The sequence below is a fragment of the Pavona decussata genome, unplaced genomic scaffold (genome assembly GCF_977016875.1).
Source record: "Pavona decussata unplaced genomic scaffold, jaPavDecu1.1 SCAFFOLD_92, whole genome shotgun sequence".
NCBI classification, from domain to species: domain Eukaryota; kingdom Metazoa; phylum Cnidaria; class Anthozoa; order Scleractinia; family Agariciidae; genus Pavona; species Pavona decussata.
This window is the reverse complement of record NW_028145509.1, coordinates 4,395,710-4,417,500: the sequence shown is the minus strand read 5'-3', so window position 1 is coordinate 4,417,500 and position 21,791 is coordinate 4,395,710. Positions and strand designations below refer to the sequence as shown.

At 38.5% G+C, this 21,791-nt stretch overlaps 1 protein-coding gene across 1 annotated transcript; it reads right to left on the bottom strand.

The window, feature by feature from the left end:
• Positions 1-16,137: 16,137 nt before the first annotated feature.
• LOC146473977 (uncharacterized) lies at positions 16,138-21,178 on the bottom strand. The gene is made up of 3 exons (XM_085117636.1): positions 21,116-21,178; positions 17,113-17,175; positions 16,138-16,652 (listed from the first exon to the last, which is right to left on the bottom strand). Exons 2-3 carry the CDS (start codon positions 17,162-17,164, stop codon positions 16,219-16,221), a joined length of 486 nt encoding a protein of 161 aa, XP_084973762.1. The 5' UTR covers positions 17,165-17,175; positions 21,116-21,178; the 3' UTR covers positions 16,138-16,218.
• Between the last annotated feature and the right edge of the window lie 613 nt (positions 21,179-21,791).

The window sequence follows — 21,791 nt, the reverse complement described above, 5'->3', positions numbered from 1 at the left end:
GCGGGACAAATACTTTTAACAAGATGCCTGCTATACTGGCATTACGCGTGATGCTTGGGCTGATTGATTTATTCCAACTGTATGTTTCGCAGATTTATAAAACTATCCTTGCTAATGGAATAGTTTGAGTCACGAAGATCGCGTTACGTTGTTTCCCTTGTGTTGCGCTACTCAGGGTTTCAAGGGAAATTGCGGGAATTCCATTGCGATAACGTAAGCTTCTCAATGACCTCTTTTCTGTCTGCAATCGTGGTCTAAGACTGTCAAAGAAAGGACGATTCCTTCGCCAGGAACTCTCCAATTTCCACCGTTTTAGATGTCGAGTGCTTCTTAGAAGTTCTTTTTTAGATTTACCGCTTCAAAATGGTGAAATTTCCGTTTGAAAACGGCACACTTGAGTCCAGAAAATGTTAACAATATGGCGACACAAGTTTAATCCAGTGTTAATTAAATGATGCTTTGACGTCACACAGGTAGGGGTGAGTGGGTCCCCTCCCTCGCAATATAAGCGACAAGAATGGATTTTGATTGGCCTGCTATTGTTGAAGACAATCAGAACATTACATCCCGAGTAGGAGAGGGGAGAGTTTAATGAATAAATTAATGTACCGATTTGTGACAACGAGGAAGAAAAAAAAAAAAACAAGATGCCTGCTATACTGGCATTATGCGTGATGCTGGGGCTGATTCATTTATTCCAACTGTATGCTTCGCCGATTGATAAAACTATCCTTGCTAATGGAATAGTTTGAGTCACGACGATCGCGTTACGCTGTTTCCCTTGCGTTACGCTACTCAGGGTTTCAAGGGAAATTGCGAGAATTCCATTGCGATAACGTAAGCTTCTCAATGACCTCTTTTCAGTCTCGCGTCGTGGTCTAAGACTGTCAAACAAAGCACGATTCCTTCGCTAGGAATTTACCAATTTCCACCGTTTTAAATGTTGGGTGCTTCTTAGAAGTTATTCTTTCGATTTGCCGCTTCAAAATGGTGAAATTTCCGTTTGAAAACGGCACACTTGAGTCCAGAACATGTTAACAATATGGGGCCAAATTTAATGTTTTTAATAAATAGATCAAATGATGCGTTGACGTCACACAGGTAGGGGTGAGTGGGTCCCCTCCCTTGCGATATAAGCGACAAGAATGGATTTTGATTGGCCTGCTTCTGTTGAAGACAATCAGAACAATACACCCCGAGTAGGAGAGGGGTGAGTTTAATGAATAATTTAATGTACCGATTTGTAGCTACGAGGAAGAAAAAAAAAAAAGAAATCGACCCGTTTTTAGACACGGTATGCCCCCTCAGGGCATCCCGCGTAATAAGCTTACATTTATAAAGTTTTAAAGCCGATCTTGAGAAATAAGCTTACATTCTTTCGCGATGACAGTCGTGAAACACTGCGTGGCTTCTAGTTTCTTCACAACTGAATAAGCATCGAAATTGAAATCTACTATTGTCGACGTACAATATCTTCCTGAGACGACGAAAACCGTAATCGTTCGCTACATTACAAATCATATTCTTCACCACATACACTCGCTGGTAAAATCTCAGCTTAGCTGAGAACATGTCGCTCGCAATTTCAATGCTGACGGCTCTACTAACCTAAAACAAAGCTGGCACCTCATTCCAGCGGTCTTGATTAATCGTAGTGTTCAATCTTCGCACTACCGCAACAGGCTAACAGTAGATAAACAATAACTTAATATGAATGCGTTTTCCACCGTCGAGTCGCCACGGACAAAATAGCATGAATCCTTCACATTTCGCGCATGCTCGTTACGGTTTTCGAATGATTGACAGATTTCTTTACTGGGGCGATCATGTCTTTCCGAAAAGCGGTGAGATCAAAGGTAGCTGCCAGCCCCCCCTGATGGCTATTATATCCCTGTCCGTTTAGCAGTGGGCGTATTTAGGCCTGACAGAGCGTATAATTTCATCCCCTAACGTTTTTGAATGAATAAGTTTTACCCCTATAATATTCGGATGTGTATTTATATTCCCTAAGATTTTCGCTAAAACTCCATAGTCACACGTATAAGGAAAAAAACGTCCCCTAAAATTTTCTAATTAACGTGTACTCGAACTTTCTACAAGACCCATCAGCATAGCTAAAACTTTCGGATGGGACAAAAAAGTCCCCTCAAACTTTCGACACGACCAAAGTTCCCCTAACATATCCGAATACATAAAGAGAGAATATGACTTAGTGATGCCAAAGGTAATAAAAAGCTGATTATGAAGCCTGACAAACTTCTTTGTTATATGTTTCTTTTTAGCATTTTCGGCTGACGTGTACAAACCACAAAAGATTTTGAAAATTGTTGGAACAACTGACCAATAGAAACGTTCCTGTTAAGATATTCAACTGCAGCGTCAACGTTAAAACAAAGGATTGTGCACGGTCGCGGCTCCTCCAACATAAATTGCAGCACCATTGTTTTCATGGCAAGGTTTCATAAACAGTCCACCAATTAACTATGGTAGTGCTTGAAGGCAAGGAATTCTAAAGGCGAGAACCAGTGGATTTAAGGGGGCGTGAACCATATTGAGTGGTAATAGCTTAGGCTACAAAAAGATTTCCATCACATGATTAGCAAGTTGACTAGGGATGAACAGAAAAGGTAAATTTGAAATATTAACTGAAACATGGAGCTAAGACTCTACATGAAAATTGATAAACAAAACACATTACCTGTGATTTAATAATATTATTGAGAGTAGGTAGGTTGAGAGATTGAAAAGAGGTTCAGAATGGGATTGAGTTTCAGAAATATATAATATTTCAACTGGTTTTTCTTTTGATTTTTGGATAACAAATAGTTAATAGTGTTAGAAATGAGGGAACTGTTACACCCCACACATGGACACCCTAAGCGAGGAAATGATAAACCAGGGAGCAGCAAAGCATGACAAGAATGTCGCTGTTGACAAAATGTCTCACTTTTAACAGGATAGATACACCAGGGTTTAGGATCAGAATTTCATTGCTTTTAATATATAGCCTACCTCCCAATACCTATGAGCGGCATCTCGTCAGAGCAAGCTGACAGGTTTTAAACCGCAGGTTTTTGGCAATAACAGTGATAAAGTTTATGATAGGACGGTGACTTAGACAAACGTTTGGTATAGGTAACTCCTTCAATTTGCCCTTGGAGTTGTTGAAAAGAACCGTTTTCATTTTCAAACAGTTGCTCTTTTAAAAACATTTATTAATCTCCCTTCTTGCTTGAAAGCCTACTCAAACCATTTTGCTTACATAAATGTGCCCTGTTTATATTGATATTGATATGTTAGCATAGTAGCATTAGAATGATAGCAGCGATCCTTTAGGTAGCGGTAGTCAACAGTCTTAACACTCGGTTTATAAGAAGTAATTCAGTTGATTTACAATGTTTTTTTATTTCTTGCATCCTTGAAGCTAAATGAAAGAACAAATTAAAATATTGGAAATTGACTGATGTGTTAGTTTTGATTTCATATCTGATTATCGGTTGAGGAGGCGGCGCAGTTGTTTTGTCACCGCATTACAAGGCGTAGTGAAGCAAAGTCGAGCTAAGCAATAATCTAGATCACACCTGAAAGTCAACTGAAAAGTGCTTTACAGTCCATTAACGCTAAAAAGGTAGCATTCTGTACACCAGCATGCGAGATCTCACAGAACTAAGCTCTGCTGCGGGGGGCTCGTCACCATAGTAGTCACTGTCTGTGTTAGAAATCAACTTCCATCGCTTCTGCATCTCTAGGCTCTCAAATTTCTTCTTGTAACCATACTCTTCGTTCTCGTACGAGTCAGAGCGACAGTTAAAACAAATAATTCCACCTTCAAGAAAATGTAGAAGCAAGTTGAGTTTTTGTTATAAAGCACCAAGATTGAAGCAAATTTTAGTAAACAACCCGCCTCTCATTTAACTCGAATGAATAAACTAGCTTATCTTTTTCAGTGCACACAAATCCGAGCTGATTTTCCAGAAGGTGGCTGCAAAAATCAACGTTTTTGTTAACTTTTCTTAAGGTATTAATTAATTAATTTGTTTATTTATGTATTTATTAATTTATTTTTTTGTAGCGTTTCCTATTGAATTGCACATCCGTAAGTAAATAGATTACAAGGGTCATAAGAAGAAGTTTGTGAAACAAAAATCTTTTTCTCCCTCCCCCCCCCCCCCCCCATTTCCCCTCGTGTCTGTTTATGGCACAGTCAGCCCCATTCTCTCTCAAATGTCTCTAAATCGCACAACGATTCGCTTTGAATTAGGCGCGCACTCTAAGCTCAGAACGACTTAATTAGACCTCGCGTTTGTTTGGCTTCCTGAAGCAGAGTTTTCCCGAGGACATTAGAGAGCTTAAGCAACGACGACGGCAACGGCAACAAAAACGTCACCTGAAAATATAACTTTATTTCATTTGTGCTACCTCGTGATTATTTCAACTCGCTCAACTTTTACAAAAATGGCGAACTATCCAGGAGCCAAATTGGTCGGAGTGGTGTACAAGTTAAGAAAGAAAATGAAAAATTCACCGTCATGCGTTCACGTTCTACACAAAACGTTATATGTGGTCATTTCACGTTGTTGTTTTGCATAGGACGGCAAAGAAATGTACCAAAATGTAAAACGTACGTGCAGAGCGATTGTTTTTGCTCATTAAACCTATTGTTTTGCGGCGTTGCCGTTGCCGTTGCCGTCGCCGTCGTCGTTGGCTCCTAAGTCTAATGAGGGAAGAAGTCTTACGAGTGCATTTGTTCTGCCCTGTCTAATTTGCTTCCTGTCTCGGTTCTCTTATGAGGCAAACGGGTAATTTCAGTTACTCGCACAGAGGGCTAACGGTTGCATATTGTGAACTTTGCTTGAGGAGGTGACATTCTTTGGCCATAGAAAGTAGATCTTAGGGATGATTTCTAGTCGCCCATTGTGAAATTATCGCCGGGAATTTTTTACAGAGCCAAAGACTTAGTTTAGCTTCTTGTTGAAAACCGCTGTATGTGTTCCCCGTTCAAAATTTTTTTGTCAACATCCGGGACTTAAAGTTATAGAATTTTCTCTTCAAAAAGGGTGAGTTTGAAGAGCTATTCGATTATTTTTCGCCGTTATAACTGTAGCGTTGTTAGGCCAGTGATCGATTACTCGAGAAGTGCGATTTTGGGTCAGATTTCCGGACTCAATGTCATAAAAAATTTCCAGATGTTCGTTCGCAGTGATTCGCATTGGGTCATGAATTTAGAATGAAGACGGAAAATCAATCTAAAACGCTGTCTTGCTCCAATTAAGCCGATTCCGTTGAAGAAAGCTAGACTTGAGCGCTTAAAGACCGGGTTTTAGGTGATATTTAAGATCTGTTGGCGCCCTCAATAATTGCCAAATGTCACACTTGTTTAGTCGGATCACAGGTCATGTTTCATTTCACTCAGATGTCAATGTCACGTCTAATTTCAAAAAAACGCCCCTCTTTTCTCTTGCATAGTATTTCATGGCCTTTCTTTCTTGTGAAGAACCGTAACTAAAGTATTGTTAATGACTATCATATTCCTTCAGCCTAGAAAGTCTCAAAATGTGCTTAATTTCTGTAGCCACCTTTTGGAAAATCAGCTCAGAAGTACTTGTTAATAAATTTCCCCACAAGAGCCCCCATTACAAGCTAGATACAGTTCAATACCATGCAATACAATAACAGTCTAATGGCCTTTTGCTATATAACCCTTAAATAAGCTCTTCTTGAAAATCATGAACCCCTTTCCCTCGAGATATAACCCTCTCTCAAATACAAAGCCTAATTCAGCGTCATATTTAAGAGTATTATTACCGTGGCTGTTTTAATAGAGGGGGTGCTTATTATGGTTGGAGGACTCAATACAAAAATACAAAGAGGCCTTATTATGGTGGGAGGGGGGTGGCATAATGAAGAGAAGTATTATTATTAGCGTTGGGTGGGGGATTAATAGAGAGGGGGCCTTAGTTAATCAAATTTATGCTGAAGGTTTATTTTCGGAATTTAACTATGCTGCTAAGTAGAAACTTACCTGGTTTTATCCAGCGTAGAATCTCCTCAAAATCATCCGGTCTTATCTGACCTTCGCAGATTACTCCAGATGCCAGGACACCTTCAAATTCAGCATTTTCAATACCAGCGACTCCCGCGTTAGACACAAATGAACAAATCAACTTGTTATAGATTCCTTTCTCTTTCGCTTTTTCCAGCATGTCCTCAGACACGTCCAATCCTACAAGATTGCCAAATCCAAACTTTTCCTTCAGGGTTTGTCCTAGCAATCCAGTACCACAGCCCAAATCCAGTAATTTCAGGTTTGTCTTGCTGTCACCGAAGGCTTCAGACGCTGCTGCATTGAAGGCATCAGCGCACTTAATGTGACCGACATAGCCGGGAGGGACTGGGGAGGAACCAAGCTCTGATCCCATTACCCACTGTAAAGGCAAAAAAATAACACATGAACAGGAGATAAAATATCTGCTTCGTCTAAACCAAAGGTGCATCAGCTCAAACCCCTCAACCACCCCTCCCCCCCCCCACCCCCATCCATCCACCCACCCACCTCCTCAACAAACACACGCACGCACATACGCACGAGGATTTGGAAGGCAATGTTCAAATTTATATTTTTTAATTGTTAATCACTGAAAATTGTTTAGTTAGTCATCTGAAAAAAAAAAAACAACAACAACAACAACAAAAAGGGTGTGAAAGAATTCCCCACTCCAGAAAATGTGAGAAGGCTGGTTACGAGTAAGGGAATGCGATGAAATAGCGAACCCCTACTGATTCTGCGCTGGTGAAGAGCGAAAATGGCGGGTGGGTCCAGTTCAAGCGATTTCAACACCATTCAACATTAATGCGAGAGCAAACGAAATGTTGAATCAATGTTGAATGAAAGTTTAAACCAATTTAAATTTGATTCAACATCCTTTCAACAAGCTTTCAATATTTTTACAATTTCAACAATGTTAAACGACCTGTTCAAACGCACCCGACATTTGCCGGTGTTGAAAGCATTAGTTGAAGCAAATATGTTGAAACCGTTAAAGGGACCTTTATGTTAAATGATGTAGAAGTTGATAATTAAAATTACATACAATTGTTTAAAGTTTAAAAGACTGAAGAGACGAAGTTAAAAATAAGCTTAGGAAAGAGATCCCAAAGTTTTCTCTCGATCACAACCTCCACTGAGACTGAACGATAATATTATTACGTACTTTGTCATAGGTGGTGGCCCAAATTTTGTATCCCTCCTTCAATAGTGCTTCAGAGGCGTTAAACCAGTTGATTTCAAGTATTTCCTTCGGGTAAAGAGTAGCTGGCTCGCTTTTGTCGGTTTCCATGCCTCCTACACGTTACTAGATCTCCGACCTTCAACAACAACAACAAAAAAAAAAACATCACAGTTATTGCTAAGTTCTGCCGATGTACCGTGGCTAATATTAGGGTCTTCAACAATAGAGCTTTTTCGCTTAGATCTTCTGTCGATCGACCACTTATACCCCCTGTTGATCGACCTATTTTAAATGTCACTTTGAGTAGCGAAAAAACAAATTTCCATTGATTGGAACACAAAGATAATGATTTGCGTTTGTTAAAAATAACCCTACTAAGGCGCAGAAACTAGTATCAGTCATTTTCGTCTGCAGATGGCTTGGATGGAAATGGATTGCAACTTGATAGAATAGGTTAACTTTTCCAAGTTCCTACTGTGAATTTTGGAAAAACTCCTAAAAACTGTTTAGACTTTACTCTTTTGTGGAGAAATCAATTCATATTTTTTCTCTCAGTGCTATAAGAGCGATTTCACCTTATAGAAGGGGTTGTTTGTGAAATATTTGAGCTGCATTGGCCAACATACAGCAAAATCTCCGTGCGTGAGTGCCCCTTTAAAGACCATTGCGCGTAACTACGTATACTGTGCACCACGTGCTTCGTATTTCAAGATGGCGAACACGGAGGAGCAGTAAGGGTCCTTAATTGTGTGTATAAATTTGTCCTCTAATCGTTTATTAGTTTAATTTTGAACTTTAACGCTGTAGATTGTCAACCAAAAATTTCAGGTGTTCAAATTTCGTTACAGAATGACTGCGAAATACCACAGCCGATCGAGAAGATTCTTGTGCAGTTCCAAAGCTTCATCTGGGTTGTCCGGTGACTGAAGACCTTCATCTGCCTTTATCATCTCAGCCAGTTCTTCTAAAAGTTCAAATGAATTAACCACTGTATTTTAAGCACAGCACATTTCTTCTGCAATTTTTTATGTCATCTAGCGTGACATCATGAATGCACTTAACTTCGCCATTTAATCCAGGCAAAAATACAGGACATCTGGCCGACCAGAAGGAGAATCGCGGTTTGAAGACTGAGGTCGTATCCTGTAAAAATTCCACAACTCTGTAAGACGATACAGCTCCTATCTTACCAATGGCATAAAGCAAAACTTGAGACATTGTACAGGCAAGAGATTATTATCGCTACCAGGAGAGGATGTCGCTACATAATCCTATCTCCCTCAAATCCTTAAAACAGGGCCGTGCATAGCGGGGGGAGGGGGGGGGGGGGAAGCAGAGGGGGCAGCTGCCCCCGCCAGGAAAACTCTTTTTGGTTTGTTTTTGTTGTTGCTGTTGTTGTTGTTGTTGTTATTGTTTTGTTTTTGTTTTGTTTTTTTTTTTCTTTTTCTAACATAGTGTTTGAGTTTGCTGAGCTATTTATTGTAGCTATATTGGTCCGAATTAATCACAGGAAAATCAACTAATTGACTGAAAAAACATTCCTTCAATGTGAATTTCAATTAATTGTTTTAGAAAACATAGGCTTTCCGGGCAAAAGCCAGTACAACTTTTCTTATGAAAATAACGATTTTGTAATTTGGGCTGACTGTGGTTTAGAATTTGGTGTGTTAATAAAGACTGACAAGCCTACGCCACTCCCTGGAGCAGTTTTTAGCCTTTTAAAATTTAGCTTAAACGAGTATGTTTTTTCAGAGTTTAATTGGTTTTTTAAGCCTGTGCTACTCCCAAATATTTGTAGCAGGTTTGGAGGATTTGATAGAGCCTTGGATTTAACCGGTACCATCGTATGTTGTACATCACAGGTAACTAATGAGTGTTGATTTTCTTCTTTTGAATTCTCTTCATATAACCTCTTATTTTGTGTGTTCAACGACGCTGTTTTATACCACATAGGGCATTTCAGCTGTTTTTGGTTTGGCTCCTTTACGTGCGTGATGGTTTTAACTGTCTTTCTTGTTGAGATTTGTGTAATGTTAGGACAGGAATCGTGCAATGAGGTTCATTCTGTAGTTGTTGTAATGCCGGGCCCGGCTATTAGTTTTTTTCACATGGTGTTGTGTTTCTTGCCACAGCTTTTTGGTTTTTTGCTTCTCTAGTAATCGTTGTAGCGTGTTATAGAGCTATGCAACGTTTCACAATAACAAAAGGCTTGAATTGTACGTAAACCACGACTGTGTTTTTGCAAATGCTTCCCTCCACTGTTGAAGTGCGTTTGAATTGTGTGAGCTCAGTGATTTTCTCTTTGTCTACAGCAGTGCATTGACTGTGAATTAAATTTACCATTAAATGAGAGGCAATGTTTGGTTCTAGCTAAACAAGGTGTTTATGCCATAAAAGGTCATGACCTGTAAGATAAAAGGCATCTGCTGTGTGTGTGCTTTTTCTTATAAGGCGTTAGAGGCAGCCTTTGGTGTAGGGTGTGAAAATAAAACGCCCAATAAGAAACCCTGTCTGTATACGGGAGACCGCATTTGGGGAGTGTGCGTAGTTTGGCCTCCCCCCCTCCCGCCCAGACAAAAAAACCTAGGTACGGCCCTGCAAAATAATCAATCCAGAAGTCTGTATTCATTTTGCGAAAAATGCTCCACGAGGCTTCGATTCTTTGGTTAGAAACAGACCGTCCATACATGAGACTGTTGTCTTTGCAAACATACCTTTGTGTCCCTCTCTGAAAAAACGTTGCCGGGATAGCTGCAACGTAGCAGTTCTCCGTACTGCAGTCCCCTCTAACGGCTTTTAGAGAAACTGCAAGTGGTATTTCTTTTCAGTCTAACCAAAAAAAAAGGCCAACTGAGGAGGCATTTCCTACAGCGCTTACGATTCTTTTTTTTTTTTGTACAATGACTTCGCAAGTTTTCTAGTGTCAAGGAATAAAAACCTACAGAGGAGTAGCATTACATGAAATACGCCCAATTGAATGAACAGAAAAAGGCCCACCATAACCGAATTTTCAAAGTCTGAGGTGTCGGACGCACTCCTATAATCTTTGATTACGCCTAGTAATAAAACGCAATAACTGTCGGCCACTGTATAGCTAAATTTAAAGAAATATATGGTGTTGAACGTACTCAGTCCGCAACATCGAAAAAACTGCTGCTCTTATAAAATTGGCGCGAAAACGGGACGCGGGTTGAGTCGTTCCCCATATCTCGTATTTCGCATAATTATGCCATTCCGCAAACTCACTCCTTCATTTACCCCTCACCGATTACCAAAACTATCAGAAAGTTAACTGAAGAATCCCTGATTTTTCTCAGCTATCATGTGCACAGAGCTAAGCTTGTAATCTCACGGAAACCGACCATTGAGCTCTAGATTTTCAAGTAAACGCCGACAAAACGCATAATAATTTTCGGCATTGATAAATACTAATACTTTCGACTCATTCGTTTGTTGCAGAATTTGTTAAAGAAAAAATTTTTCGTGAATGGCACGCCATTGCAAGGAAAAGACACTTGCGGTCATTTGATACAATTTGATACATTTTCATACCCTAACTTACGTGGCAGTTTTTAAGGCTGTTAAACACGCCTCTTAGCACCTATACAATCTTTGGCTTTGGGACAAGTCCTGTCTCTAGATTCAACTGGAATAATAAAAATAATTTCCTCTTAAATAATTTCGTTGTTCAGAAGACTTTACCAAACACTGTTAAATCAGTCCTTTTCAAATGTCATATTCTGTAAGTTTTGTTGGTACTATATCATTAAGATGTACCTACCTTCTCTCGTTTGTTGTGCTCGCGACGAAAGCTTAAGTAAAATGTATGGACGCCGTCACCGAAATAATTTGAGTGTCAAATTAAAGATTAAACAGAATTGCAAAATAGAATAAATGTTTTAGAAATGAAGTTAGAACAATACGAATAGCCTTATTGTCATTTGTAAATGGTTTAAGCAAACCATTTAGACAGGTAAGAAGTTGTCTAGTCTCCCATGTTGAAACGCCAACCAAAGCAAAATCGGTATGTTTAAATCAAGACCTGTCTATCTTCCTTGAGGTCGATTTAACGCAATGGCAAATAGTTCAAAGTGAAATCGTTAAGCCAAGCATTGGACAACAGCTAAAATTTGCATACTTGGGTCTTAGACTCAAGACTATTACCTCCATGGAACATTTCCATATGAATGAGAATGTCTTCTATGCAATTAATGAAAAGGATCTCTTTTCTCTAAACTGTTTTTCTTCCAGTTTTTCTTTACCTATTTCTTATTGCAAGTAAATCATTGCGCCAAAGTTAGGTTATTATTTTGAATTTGTCATCATTATTGTGACCAATTATTGATGAACTTTCTGCCCCATTGGCGTCGTTTGCTATAATAGCTTGCTTTAAAATGGGCTACTCCCTTTTCTCATTTGTTAATAAATGAGATGTTTAGTTTATGACTGAGGCAGGCAGTCAACCTTTTGATGCCAGAGTTTGCTAATTATAACAAAAACTCCACTTGCGAATAATTGAGTACAGAATCACAAGAACAAAAAACTCAAAATTTCAAAATCAAAGTTGAAAACGCAGATAGAATAGTTGATGAAGATAGGCATATGCCTCAAGGGCATTCAAGACATTCAAAAAGATCGCAGTGGTTCCTACGGTTACGGAAGAGTTCTGAAGAACAAAAAACGCAATATCGCTAACGATCCCCAAAGCAAACTGGGAATTTAAACTTTTGTTGTTTAAGTAGGTGCCAAAATAAAATTGATGACTTGTTTTCTGGCAAAAACGCCTGATTATTGTCAAAAGGCATCTTCTTCGGTGTCAGACTGAAAAACCAAGATGTATGGATATGGGGGTTAGTTTCTAAAGACACTGTGGTGCTGCAACGGTGAGTAGTTGAAACAAATATTTGGTTTTATAGTCCATCAAATATTTTCGCTCGCGCGCGATTGGTCTAAACGCGTCACGTGACCGAATATACCCAAGCTAAAACTGTCGTTAATATTTAACAATTATTCCATGAGCGCGCGTTGGATATGAGATGGTAAATAGCCAACGAGGCGCGAAGCGCCGAGTTGGCTATAACTAATCTCATATCCAACAAGCGGGAATGGAATAATTGTTTTATTAAATTCTCCGCGTTTGGACATTGCTGTTGAAGTTTATTGAATTTTTATATGTTAGGAAAAAATTTCTTTCAAATTTAAACGACCGGATGTTGAGGCAACCTCCGACCAAAGCGCGCGAAACCTAATGATCACATGACACGCGCAGCGCTTTGCAAACGGAGTTGAATGAAAAATCGAAAGCGAAGAAAATCGGACACAGTCGGACATCTAAAATTCAAGAAACGTTTTATAAATGTACGAATTAGAACCTTTCTGAGACTAGCATTCAAGTGCTTTTGAAGTTCCAGCTCATCGAGAAGCGTAATAGATGTGCACATTTGAGCAAATGTTCTGCTGTGAAGCGAAGGAAGAGATCAGGGCAAGGACGGCTTTTTTCATGCTGAACTGAATTCCTCGCGGACGATTTAAAACACTTCAGGCAAGTCCAAGTGTACGAGGTACAACCTCACTGAGACAAGCATTCAGTGCAAGTTTTTAAACTTCAAGCTTATTTGAGAAGCGTAAGAGCTGTGCACATTAGTGCAAATGTTTTGCTGAGTGGTGCTGAGCGACGGAAACGGCCGCCGCTCGTACGGATTTCATAGATGAACCATCTGAAGTCCTCGTAAATTCGTAAAAACATAAAGGCAGGCATGAGGCTCTTCCTGAGAAATTTCTTCGATTGGCTTTAACCTCTTACCGCCAGGATTTGCAAGCCATCCTGAAATTTTTGAAGGTAACCGGTTGTTATTGTTGTTGTTATGTGATCTAAAAAATCGTAAAATCTTGCAATTTTGAAGATTTTAAGGGAAACTTCAGAGATACGTACCATTAAATAGTGTCATACCGAACTTTGTGGCTTTTATTGTTGTTATATTGAGATGGCATTGTTTGGTATTTCTTTCTTTTCCTTTTTTTTTCTACATTTTTCTGAAGAAACTTTTGCTTCCCGCCGAAAAAAATTTAGCTTAGCGACAAATGAGGCTTTCATTTTCTATATAAGGTCAAACTACGGTATATGAGCTGATAACCGAGATTTAGTGAACCAATCAGAACGCTAGAAATGCAATATCCGAGGCTGAGAATTTAATAATACCAAATAATCATCCTAGGTATCCTGTGGTGTAGCGCGATGTAAACTTCAGTTCATTTCGCCACACCACAGGGTTTGTACAGTTTTCAAGCCAAATGCCAGATCACCTTAAAGGCTTTAGATTGTTATCTTTATTGTTACTGACAGAAGCTACTGCTTATCGTCGAATTACGATAGAAAGTGAAAACAACACTAATATTAATAGAAGCCATTTTGTGGGGGGCCTGGAACTAAAAAAAGGCAGATACAATACAGGCTTAGCGCTTTTAAGGGGGGGATACACCTTAATTTGAATGAAATTTGAAGAGGTTTTAAGAAGGGACAGAGGAAAGAAAATGATTTTTGGAACACTAACAGACAGGTTGATACCCACGCAAGAGCACCCCAGGTTGCTAGTGGACTAACTTGGTGTCCGTCTATTAATTATTAACTACAAATTCTAATTTTAAAACTTCACTAAATCTTCAATATTTCTTATTCCTCTTAATTTTACCAATCCTTCTAGAAAAACTATCTCCTCCCAAATATACCCAAAAAACACCCAAAAATTCACAAAACACCCCATAACAAAGGTTCACGGGATGAGCGTAGAGCTTTTAGGATTGCTTGAAACGTGAACGAGATATTTCCATTAAAGCCATGTCAAGTGGCGGGAAAATGGCGTTTAGGTTGAATCCCCCCTTAAGACAAACATTTCAAGAAAGTACTTGATGTAATCGACTTCAACCTAAAAGATGCCAAAAAATTTACGCGTTCAAGACTTCTACCGGAGTTGTGAATGAAAACAGTAATTTTATGACGTTATAGGAAGAAAACAAGCTTCGCACCAAAACGAAGCTGCGCCTCGTGCACATCTAAGAAAATGTGTCCAACATGGAAGGAAAAGACACTCTCGCGTCTTATATATATATGTTTTCAGCATCATCAGGTTTGTAAGAGCTCCCTCGGTGGGTGGACTGGTAAGGGTGGGACCCTACAGAGACTGCGCCCAGTAACTGTACCCCAATGACAGGGGTAGGGGGGAGCAGAGACGGCCCTAATTTCAATTCGAAATCTAACCCTCGAAGGTCGCTGTCTTCAACTAGTGAATTAGCATATTAAAAAAAAAAGACTTGCAACTTCATTTTTACTCTAAACGAGAGATAATAGAAAGATTTACTTGCAGCCGAGATTGAAAAACGGGAGTCGGTTATCGTTGCTGTGTGCGAGCCTGCTAACAATGCACGATTTTCCCGTTTTTTTCCGGGGGGCTGAATCGGGCGTGTAGCCGTAAATTCAACTGTACTAATTTTTAGAAAATCGAAAGAGCGGTGGAACTTTTAATTGTAATTTTTGAAAATAGTTCACCAAAGGGAACATTTAGGTGAAATAAAATGAAATCTGAAATTTCCTCTCTGTCGTGGGATTTTTGATATTTACAGTCAGTTGACATTCGATATTAAACCTGAAGCGAGGTGGAAACACATTTTGTGCAAGGTCACGAATGGTTATCTACTCACTATCAGTTTTCCCATGGGTTCAGCTGCCTTTTTTCTTTGAAGGAGATTCTAAGAAAACTCCTGGCTATTGACTGAACATTTTTGGTTCCGAACTATGCTTATAAGGGGCAATTTCTTTAAGCTAATCGTCTTGTTCTTCACCAAAGCACGCCTTGACGACTTCAAGGGGAATGTCAAACGCAAGAACCGCCTTATAATGCTAGTGCTTTGAGGCTTACTTTTTGAGGGTAAGGCAAGGGACTGAGTAAACGATTGAGCCAAGATAATCTGAAATAAATTAAGAAAATTGAAGACCCGTAACCAGGATTCATAGCAACCTAGTTCCCAGGGCCCTTTAGGGAAAAGGCCCTGGGAACGAAGTTGGATTCATAGTAATAATGATAAAGCGTTCTCTGGCTCCATTAAACATTAAAAAGCTGTTAATTCTCTCACTTCTATAATAACATGAATGCTCTTACCAAAATGATGGCACTTATTCAAAACCACAATGGTTATCCAGTTTCAAATTCATTGAAGTTCTTTAAAGAAACATGACGATGAAACTTTGGTATCTTTTGATGTTGCCTCTCTTTTTATTGACATCCCTGTCGACAAAGCCTGTGATTATATCAGAAACAGACTTGAAGACGACCTTTCTCTACACTCCAGGTGAAAATTAGACATTGATCAGATCAGATAATATATTTAACTCAATTCAGCTTTAAAGAGGAGGATACAGATTATAAATAAACATATACATGCAAATCAGTCCGACTGGAAATTTTTCGAAAAAAAAAATATCTCCAGACGTATTCCTCTTTTCGTTTTTACCAAAATAACCAGAAGATCACTGAATTATTTGCTTTATCACACTCATGTCCCATGTTCCTTGTTGAGAAACGCGGTTTATTTCCCAAAATTGCCAGTGGAAGGAATCTTTCAATTTGATTCCCCAACGGAACAACTGGTTTTTTTTTTTTTTTGTTTTTTTTTTTTTCAATATAAATGGAAAGCGCTCAAAATGACGACGGCTATCTCGTTTTCCCGCCAAGCTAAGTTCACGCGTGCGCACACTTTCTGTACTGGAAAATCTCATACTCGGACTAGAATAATAAGGATTTCTAAAAATTCTCTGCATAACGAGACAAGAAAAAAAGGGACAGCATCATTTTTCTTTTCTGTTTTTCCAGATTCTTGGACAAGCAATCAAGACCCAAATGATTACACTCAACAGTTCAATTTTTATTTGTCTTTATTGACATTGTGTATGAACGCCTTACTAATACATCACATTGCATTCAGAGATTGAAGGTACTTAGAATTGCCCTGTGAATTTGCAAGAGGCATCAATCGTATCCTTGTTGGCGTTGATAAGGTCGATATCATAGAGAAAAGCTCGGCACAGGTACTTTCCGTTATCTGATTGCAGGGCGACCGTCCCATCGGATTGCTTTAGGATTTTAAAGCGGCACGATGCATCTGGCTGAGATCTAAAAGCCTCAATTGGATGAAAATCCTCTTCATGATCCTCTCTGCACAGGAATTTGCCATTATCTGCCTTCAAGAGGATCGTATTACCAGGCCGACGCTCGACATTGAAAAAACAGGAAGCATCTGGTGTCAGCTTGGAAGCCTGAATGGTTTCAATTATGTCTTCCTCGTCTTCGCCTTCGTTGTCTTCAAATTCCACGGTTAGTCTGCAGACATATTTCCCGTTATCTGCTCTCATGAACGTCTTACCTTTTTCCCCTAACAGTTAAAACGTAACTCATTAATTAAAAAATACTACCAGCGTCTAAGATCAGAAAGAGCGGATCATTTTCAGGGAATAGGTCATTGTTTGGCCTGCTGAATTCTAAAAACTCGCCAAAAATGTTGCAGAACAGGCGTTATTATTTATTTACTTTTTGGGGCTTTCACACGAGTGGAGGCAAGCGCGGAGCGCGAGTCATACAGGACGGGAGGTGCGCGACTTCCGCTTCGCCCTCCGCTAGTCTGGCTCGCCTTAAAACGCAAAAAATAACACCTATTCTGCCTGCTTTTTCAGACGCCTCGCTATAATGGCGAAAATACAATCAAATCATCAGTCAATAAATCAATCAATTAATCACGTCCAGTGAAAGTCACTGGTAGTTTACAAATGCGGCTGATTTGAAATGGCAATGATGCTAACTCAGGTGATGCGTTTCTGGGTTGCTTGCATCCTTACCTGCCACAAGGGCAGCACAAACAAGCACCGCAAGAATGGAAATGGGCTTCATGGCGAACGTTTCTGGGGAAAAAAGAAAATTAAAGAAACATTAGTGACACAAAGGGAAGCTGGAAGTTGTATTCGGCGATGGAACAACATCGAACCTTTATATATCATTAACTTTCAATGTTCAAGGAAAGTACTGTACATAGGTGAAAATAAATTGGGTACAATTATTTGATAGGAAAAAATACAACAAATTAAAACGTGAATATTCTAAAATCAGTTTTAGTTTCTAATCAATTGTTTTTTAAAGCTCTAAATGGTAAAGCTGTACGTTCATTTATAAAACGTTCACTGCAGAAGAGGACATATAATATGAAAACTTACGGCGGAATGTGACGGGATGTTTATCCTCTCAAAGGGAACAGTAATGATTATGGGCTATTCTGTACTTCAGTAAAAAATTTACGAGATGACTGCTTAAACTCTACGATTATTGACCGCTTATTTAACGCCAGAACGATAATCGAACTATTTTCTTGAATAGCCACTGTCGGCTTTTTAAAATTCTTTCCCCCCAGTAACGGGCATGATACTGGCAGCTAATTATAACGCCCTTTGTGATGACACAGTGGCATACAAAGGTTTTCAAGTAGGCAGTGCCACCTATTATTAGTGTCACTATGAATAAAAAGAAAACGTATTTGTTTGAATGGAATTGTCAAAATAATGGTTGATGTTTGTTGACAATAACCCCACTAGCGCACAAAAAACTATTATTAATTAGTTTGGCTGCGGATCGCTTGGATGGAAGTGAATTACAATCAATTTTTTCAAGTTTTTCCAGTCTATTTTAGAGAAGTAACAAATATTAATTATGGTATGTTTTTCACACGAGAAGAAACCTTAATATTTTCTTCCCGATGCTGTAAGAGCAATTTCATGTTACAAAACAGGTTCTTTGTCAAATAGTTTAGCAGTTCTGACCAAAATACAGCAAAATTGCCGTAACAGTGCCCCTTTAAGCGAATTATTCTGAAAAGCTAAAACGAAACCAAGGTTACCACTGCTCTTCCAAATTGTAAATGATGAAACCAATACTGAAGAGACCGGCTTATAAACTTTACCCCAATAAATATACTTGGATAAACATAAAAAAATTCCTTATATAAAAGCGAATAACACAACGAGGAATATAAGAACAAGTGGCTAAAATGTCGGGTAACTAGTGGATGAATGCAAGACTTTTGTTGTTGTTGTTGTTTTTTATGCAGGTTTTCTCATGCAAAACGCTCCAAAAGCATAATTCGTTATTCCCTAACTATAATTTTAAAGCATTAAAACTATACAACTTCAACAAGCTGACATTTCTCTCTTAACTGGACGAATTTTTTTTTTTTTTTTTTTTTTTTTTTTTTGCTGTTTTCGCACCAACGCCTTGCCTTGAAACCTTGTACCGCCAGGCATAAGAACTGTTTTTCTATTGGTATGTTCAAACGCAAACTTAAATCACGCCTCTCTAACCGAGCGTTTTTAATATGAACAATAATATCCTGACTCATGGCCGTAAATTTGGTAAAGTGTCACATATACCGTGTTTTCTTGAAACACGAAAAATATTTTTGCAGACTGACAAAATATTTCGCATCGTTATTTCAGGTCCCTTTTAAACAACAACAACAACAAAATTGAATTTGCGTATGGTTGCAAACATTATCCATAACTAAATTTGTTGTATGATCATGAAAATTTTTGTGGAATGATTATTTTTGTTGCGCCATGATTTGGAGAACTTATTTTTGCGACGTGGAGATATTAATATATTTTTGACAGGGAACTAATTTTTGCTATACCGCCCAGTAACTCGGCAAGAGAAGTTTACATTTCAAAATACCGAACGGTGAAGGTAAAAGGAGGGATGAGTTTGCGGAATGGAATGTGGCATGGCGATGAAAACTTTTTGTAGTTGTCGCATTCAAGGAACTATGATTAAATCCGTAGTAAATTAAATTTCATGTTCACTTTTCTCCTTGCGACGACAAAAATAACGCGGCAGCGTTCATTCGTAGTTGGACAAAAGATTGATCCTTTACTGAGGGAAAATACTAAACATTTATCTTCTTTTATCTTCTTTTAAACCCTCGGTAAAGGATCAATTCTCATACCCTGAATGCTCGATGATTGACATCTGAAGTTAGGTTATGAGGTCTGGCCCTGAAATATATACCTAAAATACGGATAAGTTAAGTTCGATAACGTGTAATTGTATAATTGAACTGCCTGAATCGCCGTATTGAATAGCTAGCCAGCTCATCAGTGAATTCCGTACTCTTTCAGTACTGAGCTCGACTGAAATGTAACGTGAGATAGAGTAGAACATATTTTTCCTTTGATTTAATTACAAATTGTTTATTCGTTACGTTACATCATGCAACCGTTAAATGTCCACAGAGTCCAATAAAATGACCGACTTTAAATTTAAAATTTCTCACATAATAATTTTGGCCTTGAAAATGTTAAGTCTCTGCGTTCTTTTAGCCAACTAGAAATTTAATATATATAATGTTCCTTGAAAGCGAAAACTATTAACAGTATTCATCGATTTCTTCACTCTCATTTCTTCCTAATATTCGGCTAGAGTCCGCAACATCGAAAAAACTGCTGCTCTTATAAAATTGGCGCGAAAACGGGACGCTCGTTAAGTCGCATAATTATATGTCATTCCGCAAACTCATTCCTTCATTTACCCTCACCGATTACCGGAATTATAAGAAAGAAGACTGAAGAATCCACTTTTTTAAGCTATCATGTGTACAGAGCTAAGCTTGTAAACTCACGGAAACCGACCATTAAACTCTAGATTTTTTAAGTAAAACGCCGTCAAAATGCATGATATTAGATAATTTTCGGCATTGATAAATAGAAATAAAATTGGCGCGAAAACGGGACGCGCGTTAAGTCGTTGGGCATAGCTCGTATTTCACATAATTATGCCATTCCGCAAATTCATTCCTTCATTTACTCTCACCGATTACTGGAACTATAAGAAAGAAACTGAAAAATCTACTTTTTTCAGCTATCATGTGTACAGTGCTAAGCTTGTAATCTCACAGAAACCGACCATTGAGCTCTAGATTTCCAAGTAAACGCCGTCAAAACGCATAACAATTTTCGGCAATGATAAATAGAAATAGAATTGACGCGAAAACGGGACGCGCGTTAAGTCGCATAATTATGCCATTCCGCAAACTCATTCCTTCTTTTACCCTCACCGATTAATGAAACTATCAGAAAGTTAACTAAAGAATCCACTTTTTTCAGCTATCGTAATCTCACGGAAACCGACCATTGAACTCTAGATGTTTTTTTAAGTAAACGCCGTCAAAACCGATAATAATTTTCGGCATTGATAAATAGAAATAGAATTGGCGCGAAAACGGGGCGCGCGTTAAGTCGCATAATTATGCCATTCCGCAAAACTCATTCCTTCATTTACCCTCACCGATTACCGAAATTATCAGAAAGTTAACTAAAGAATTACCCTTTTTTTTCAGCTATCGTATGTACAGCGCTAAGCTTGTAATCTCACAGAAACCGGCCATTGAACTCTAGATTTTCAAGTAAACGCCAACAAAACGCATAATAATTTTCGGCATTGATAAATAGAAATACTTCGGATTCATTTATTTTTGCAGTTTTTTTAACAGAATTTGTTAAAGGAAAAATTTGCCACGCCACCGCAAGAAAAAGAGACTCGCGGTCATTTTTGACGCAATTTCATACCCTAACTTACGGGGTAGTTTTTAAGGCTCTTAAACAAGCCTCTTAGCACTTATACAATCATTGACTTTGCGACAAGTCCTGTCTCTTGATTCAACTGGAATAATAAAATTAATTTCCTCTTAAATATTTCCCTTGTTCAGAGGACTTTACCAAACACTGTTAAACCAGTCCTTTTCAAATGCAAGGGTCATATTCTGTAATTTTTGTTAGTGCTATAGCATTAAGATGTACCTACCTTCTCTCGTTTGTTGTGCTCGCGACGAAAGCTTAAGTAAAGTGTATAGGCAGCCGTCACCGCCAAAATATAAGAGTGTCAAATCATGGATTAAACAGAATTGCAAAATAGAATAAATGTTTTAGAAATGAAGCTACCACAATACAAATAGCTTTATTGTCATTTGTGACATGGTTTAATTAAGCAAACCATTTAGACAGGTCAGAAATTGTCCAGTCTCCCATGTTGAAACGCCAACCAAAGCAAAATCGGTATGTTTAAATCAAGACCTGTCTATCTCCCATACGTGAAATGACTTGAAGTTTAACAACAAACAGTTAGTGCACTTAGGCTGTAAAATTAATTAGCTTAAACGTGCACTGCCGGCTTATTAAAGCAGTTGGCAAATGGTTAAGTGTTATGGTTCATCGGGAAGACAAATAATTATCAACCGAGAGGCTGATTTAACGCAATGGCAAATAGTTCAAAGTAAAAACGTTTAGCCAAGCTTTGGCTGAATGATTTTACTTTCAACTATATTAAATTTGGCTTCACATCCTAACGGTTGACAACAGTTAAAATTCTGCATACTTGAGTCTTTTTTAGCACTTAAGCCGGATCAGAAGTTAGGCTTTGAGTGGAACATTTCCATATGAATGAGAATTTTATATGTCTTCTATGTAATTATTGAAAAGGT

Bases quoted from the DNA above. Each gene is read 5' to 3' on its own strand.
- LOC146473977 (XM_085117636.1), bottom strand. From the start codon at position 17,164: ATGAAGCCCATTTCCATTCTTGCGGTGCTTGTTTGTGCTGCCCTTGTG. The intron at 16,653-17,112 runs GTAAGGATGCAA...TTTAACTGTTAG, and splicing joins TTGTGCTGCCCTTGTGGCAG to GGGAAAAAGGTAAGACGTTC.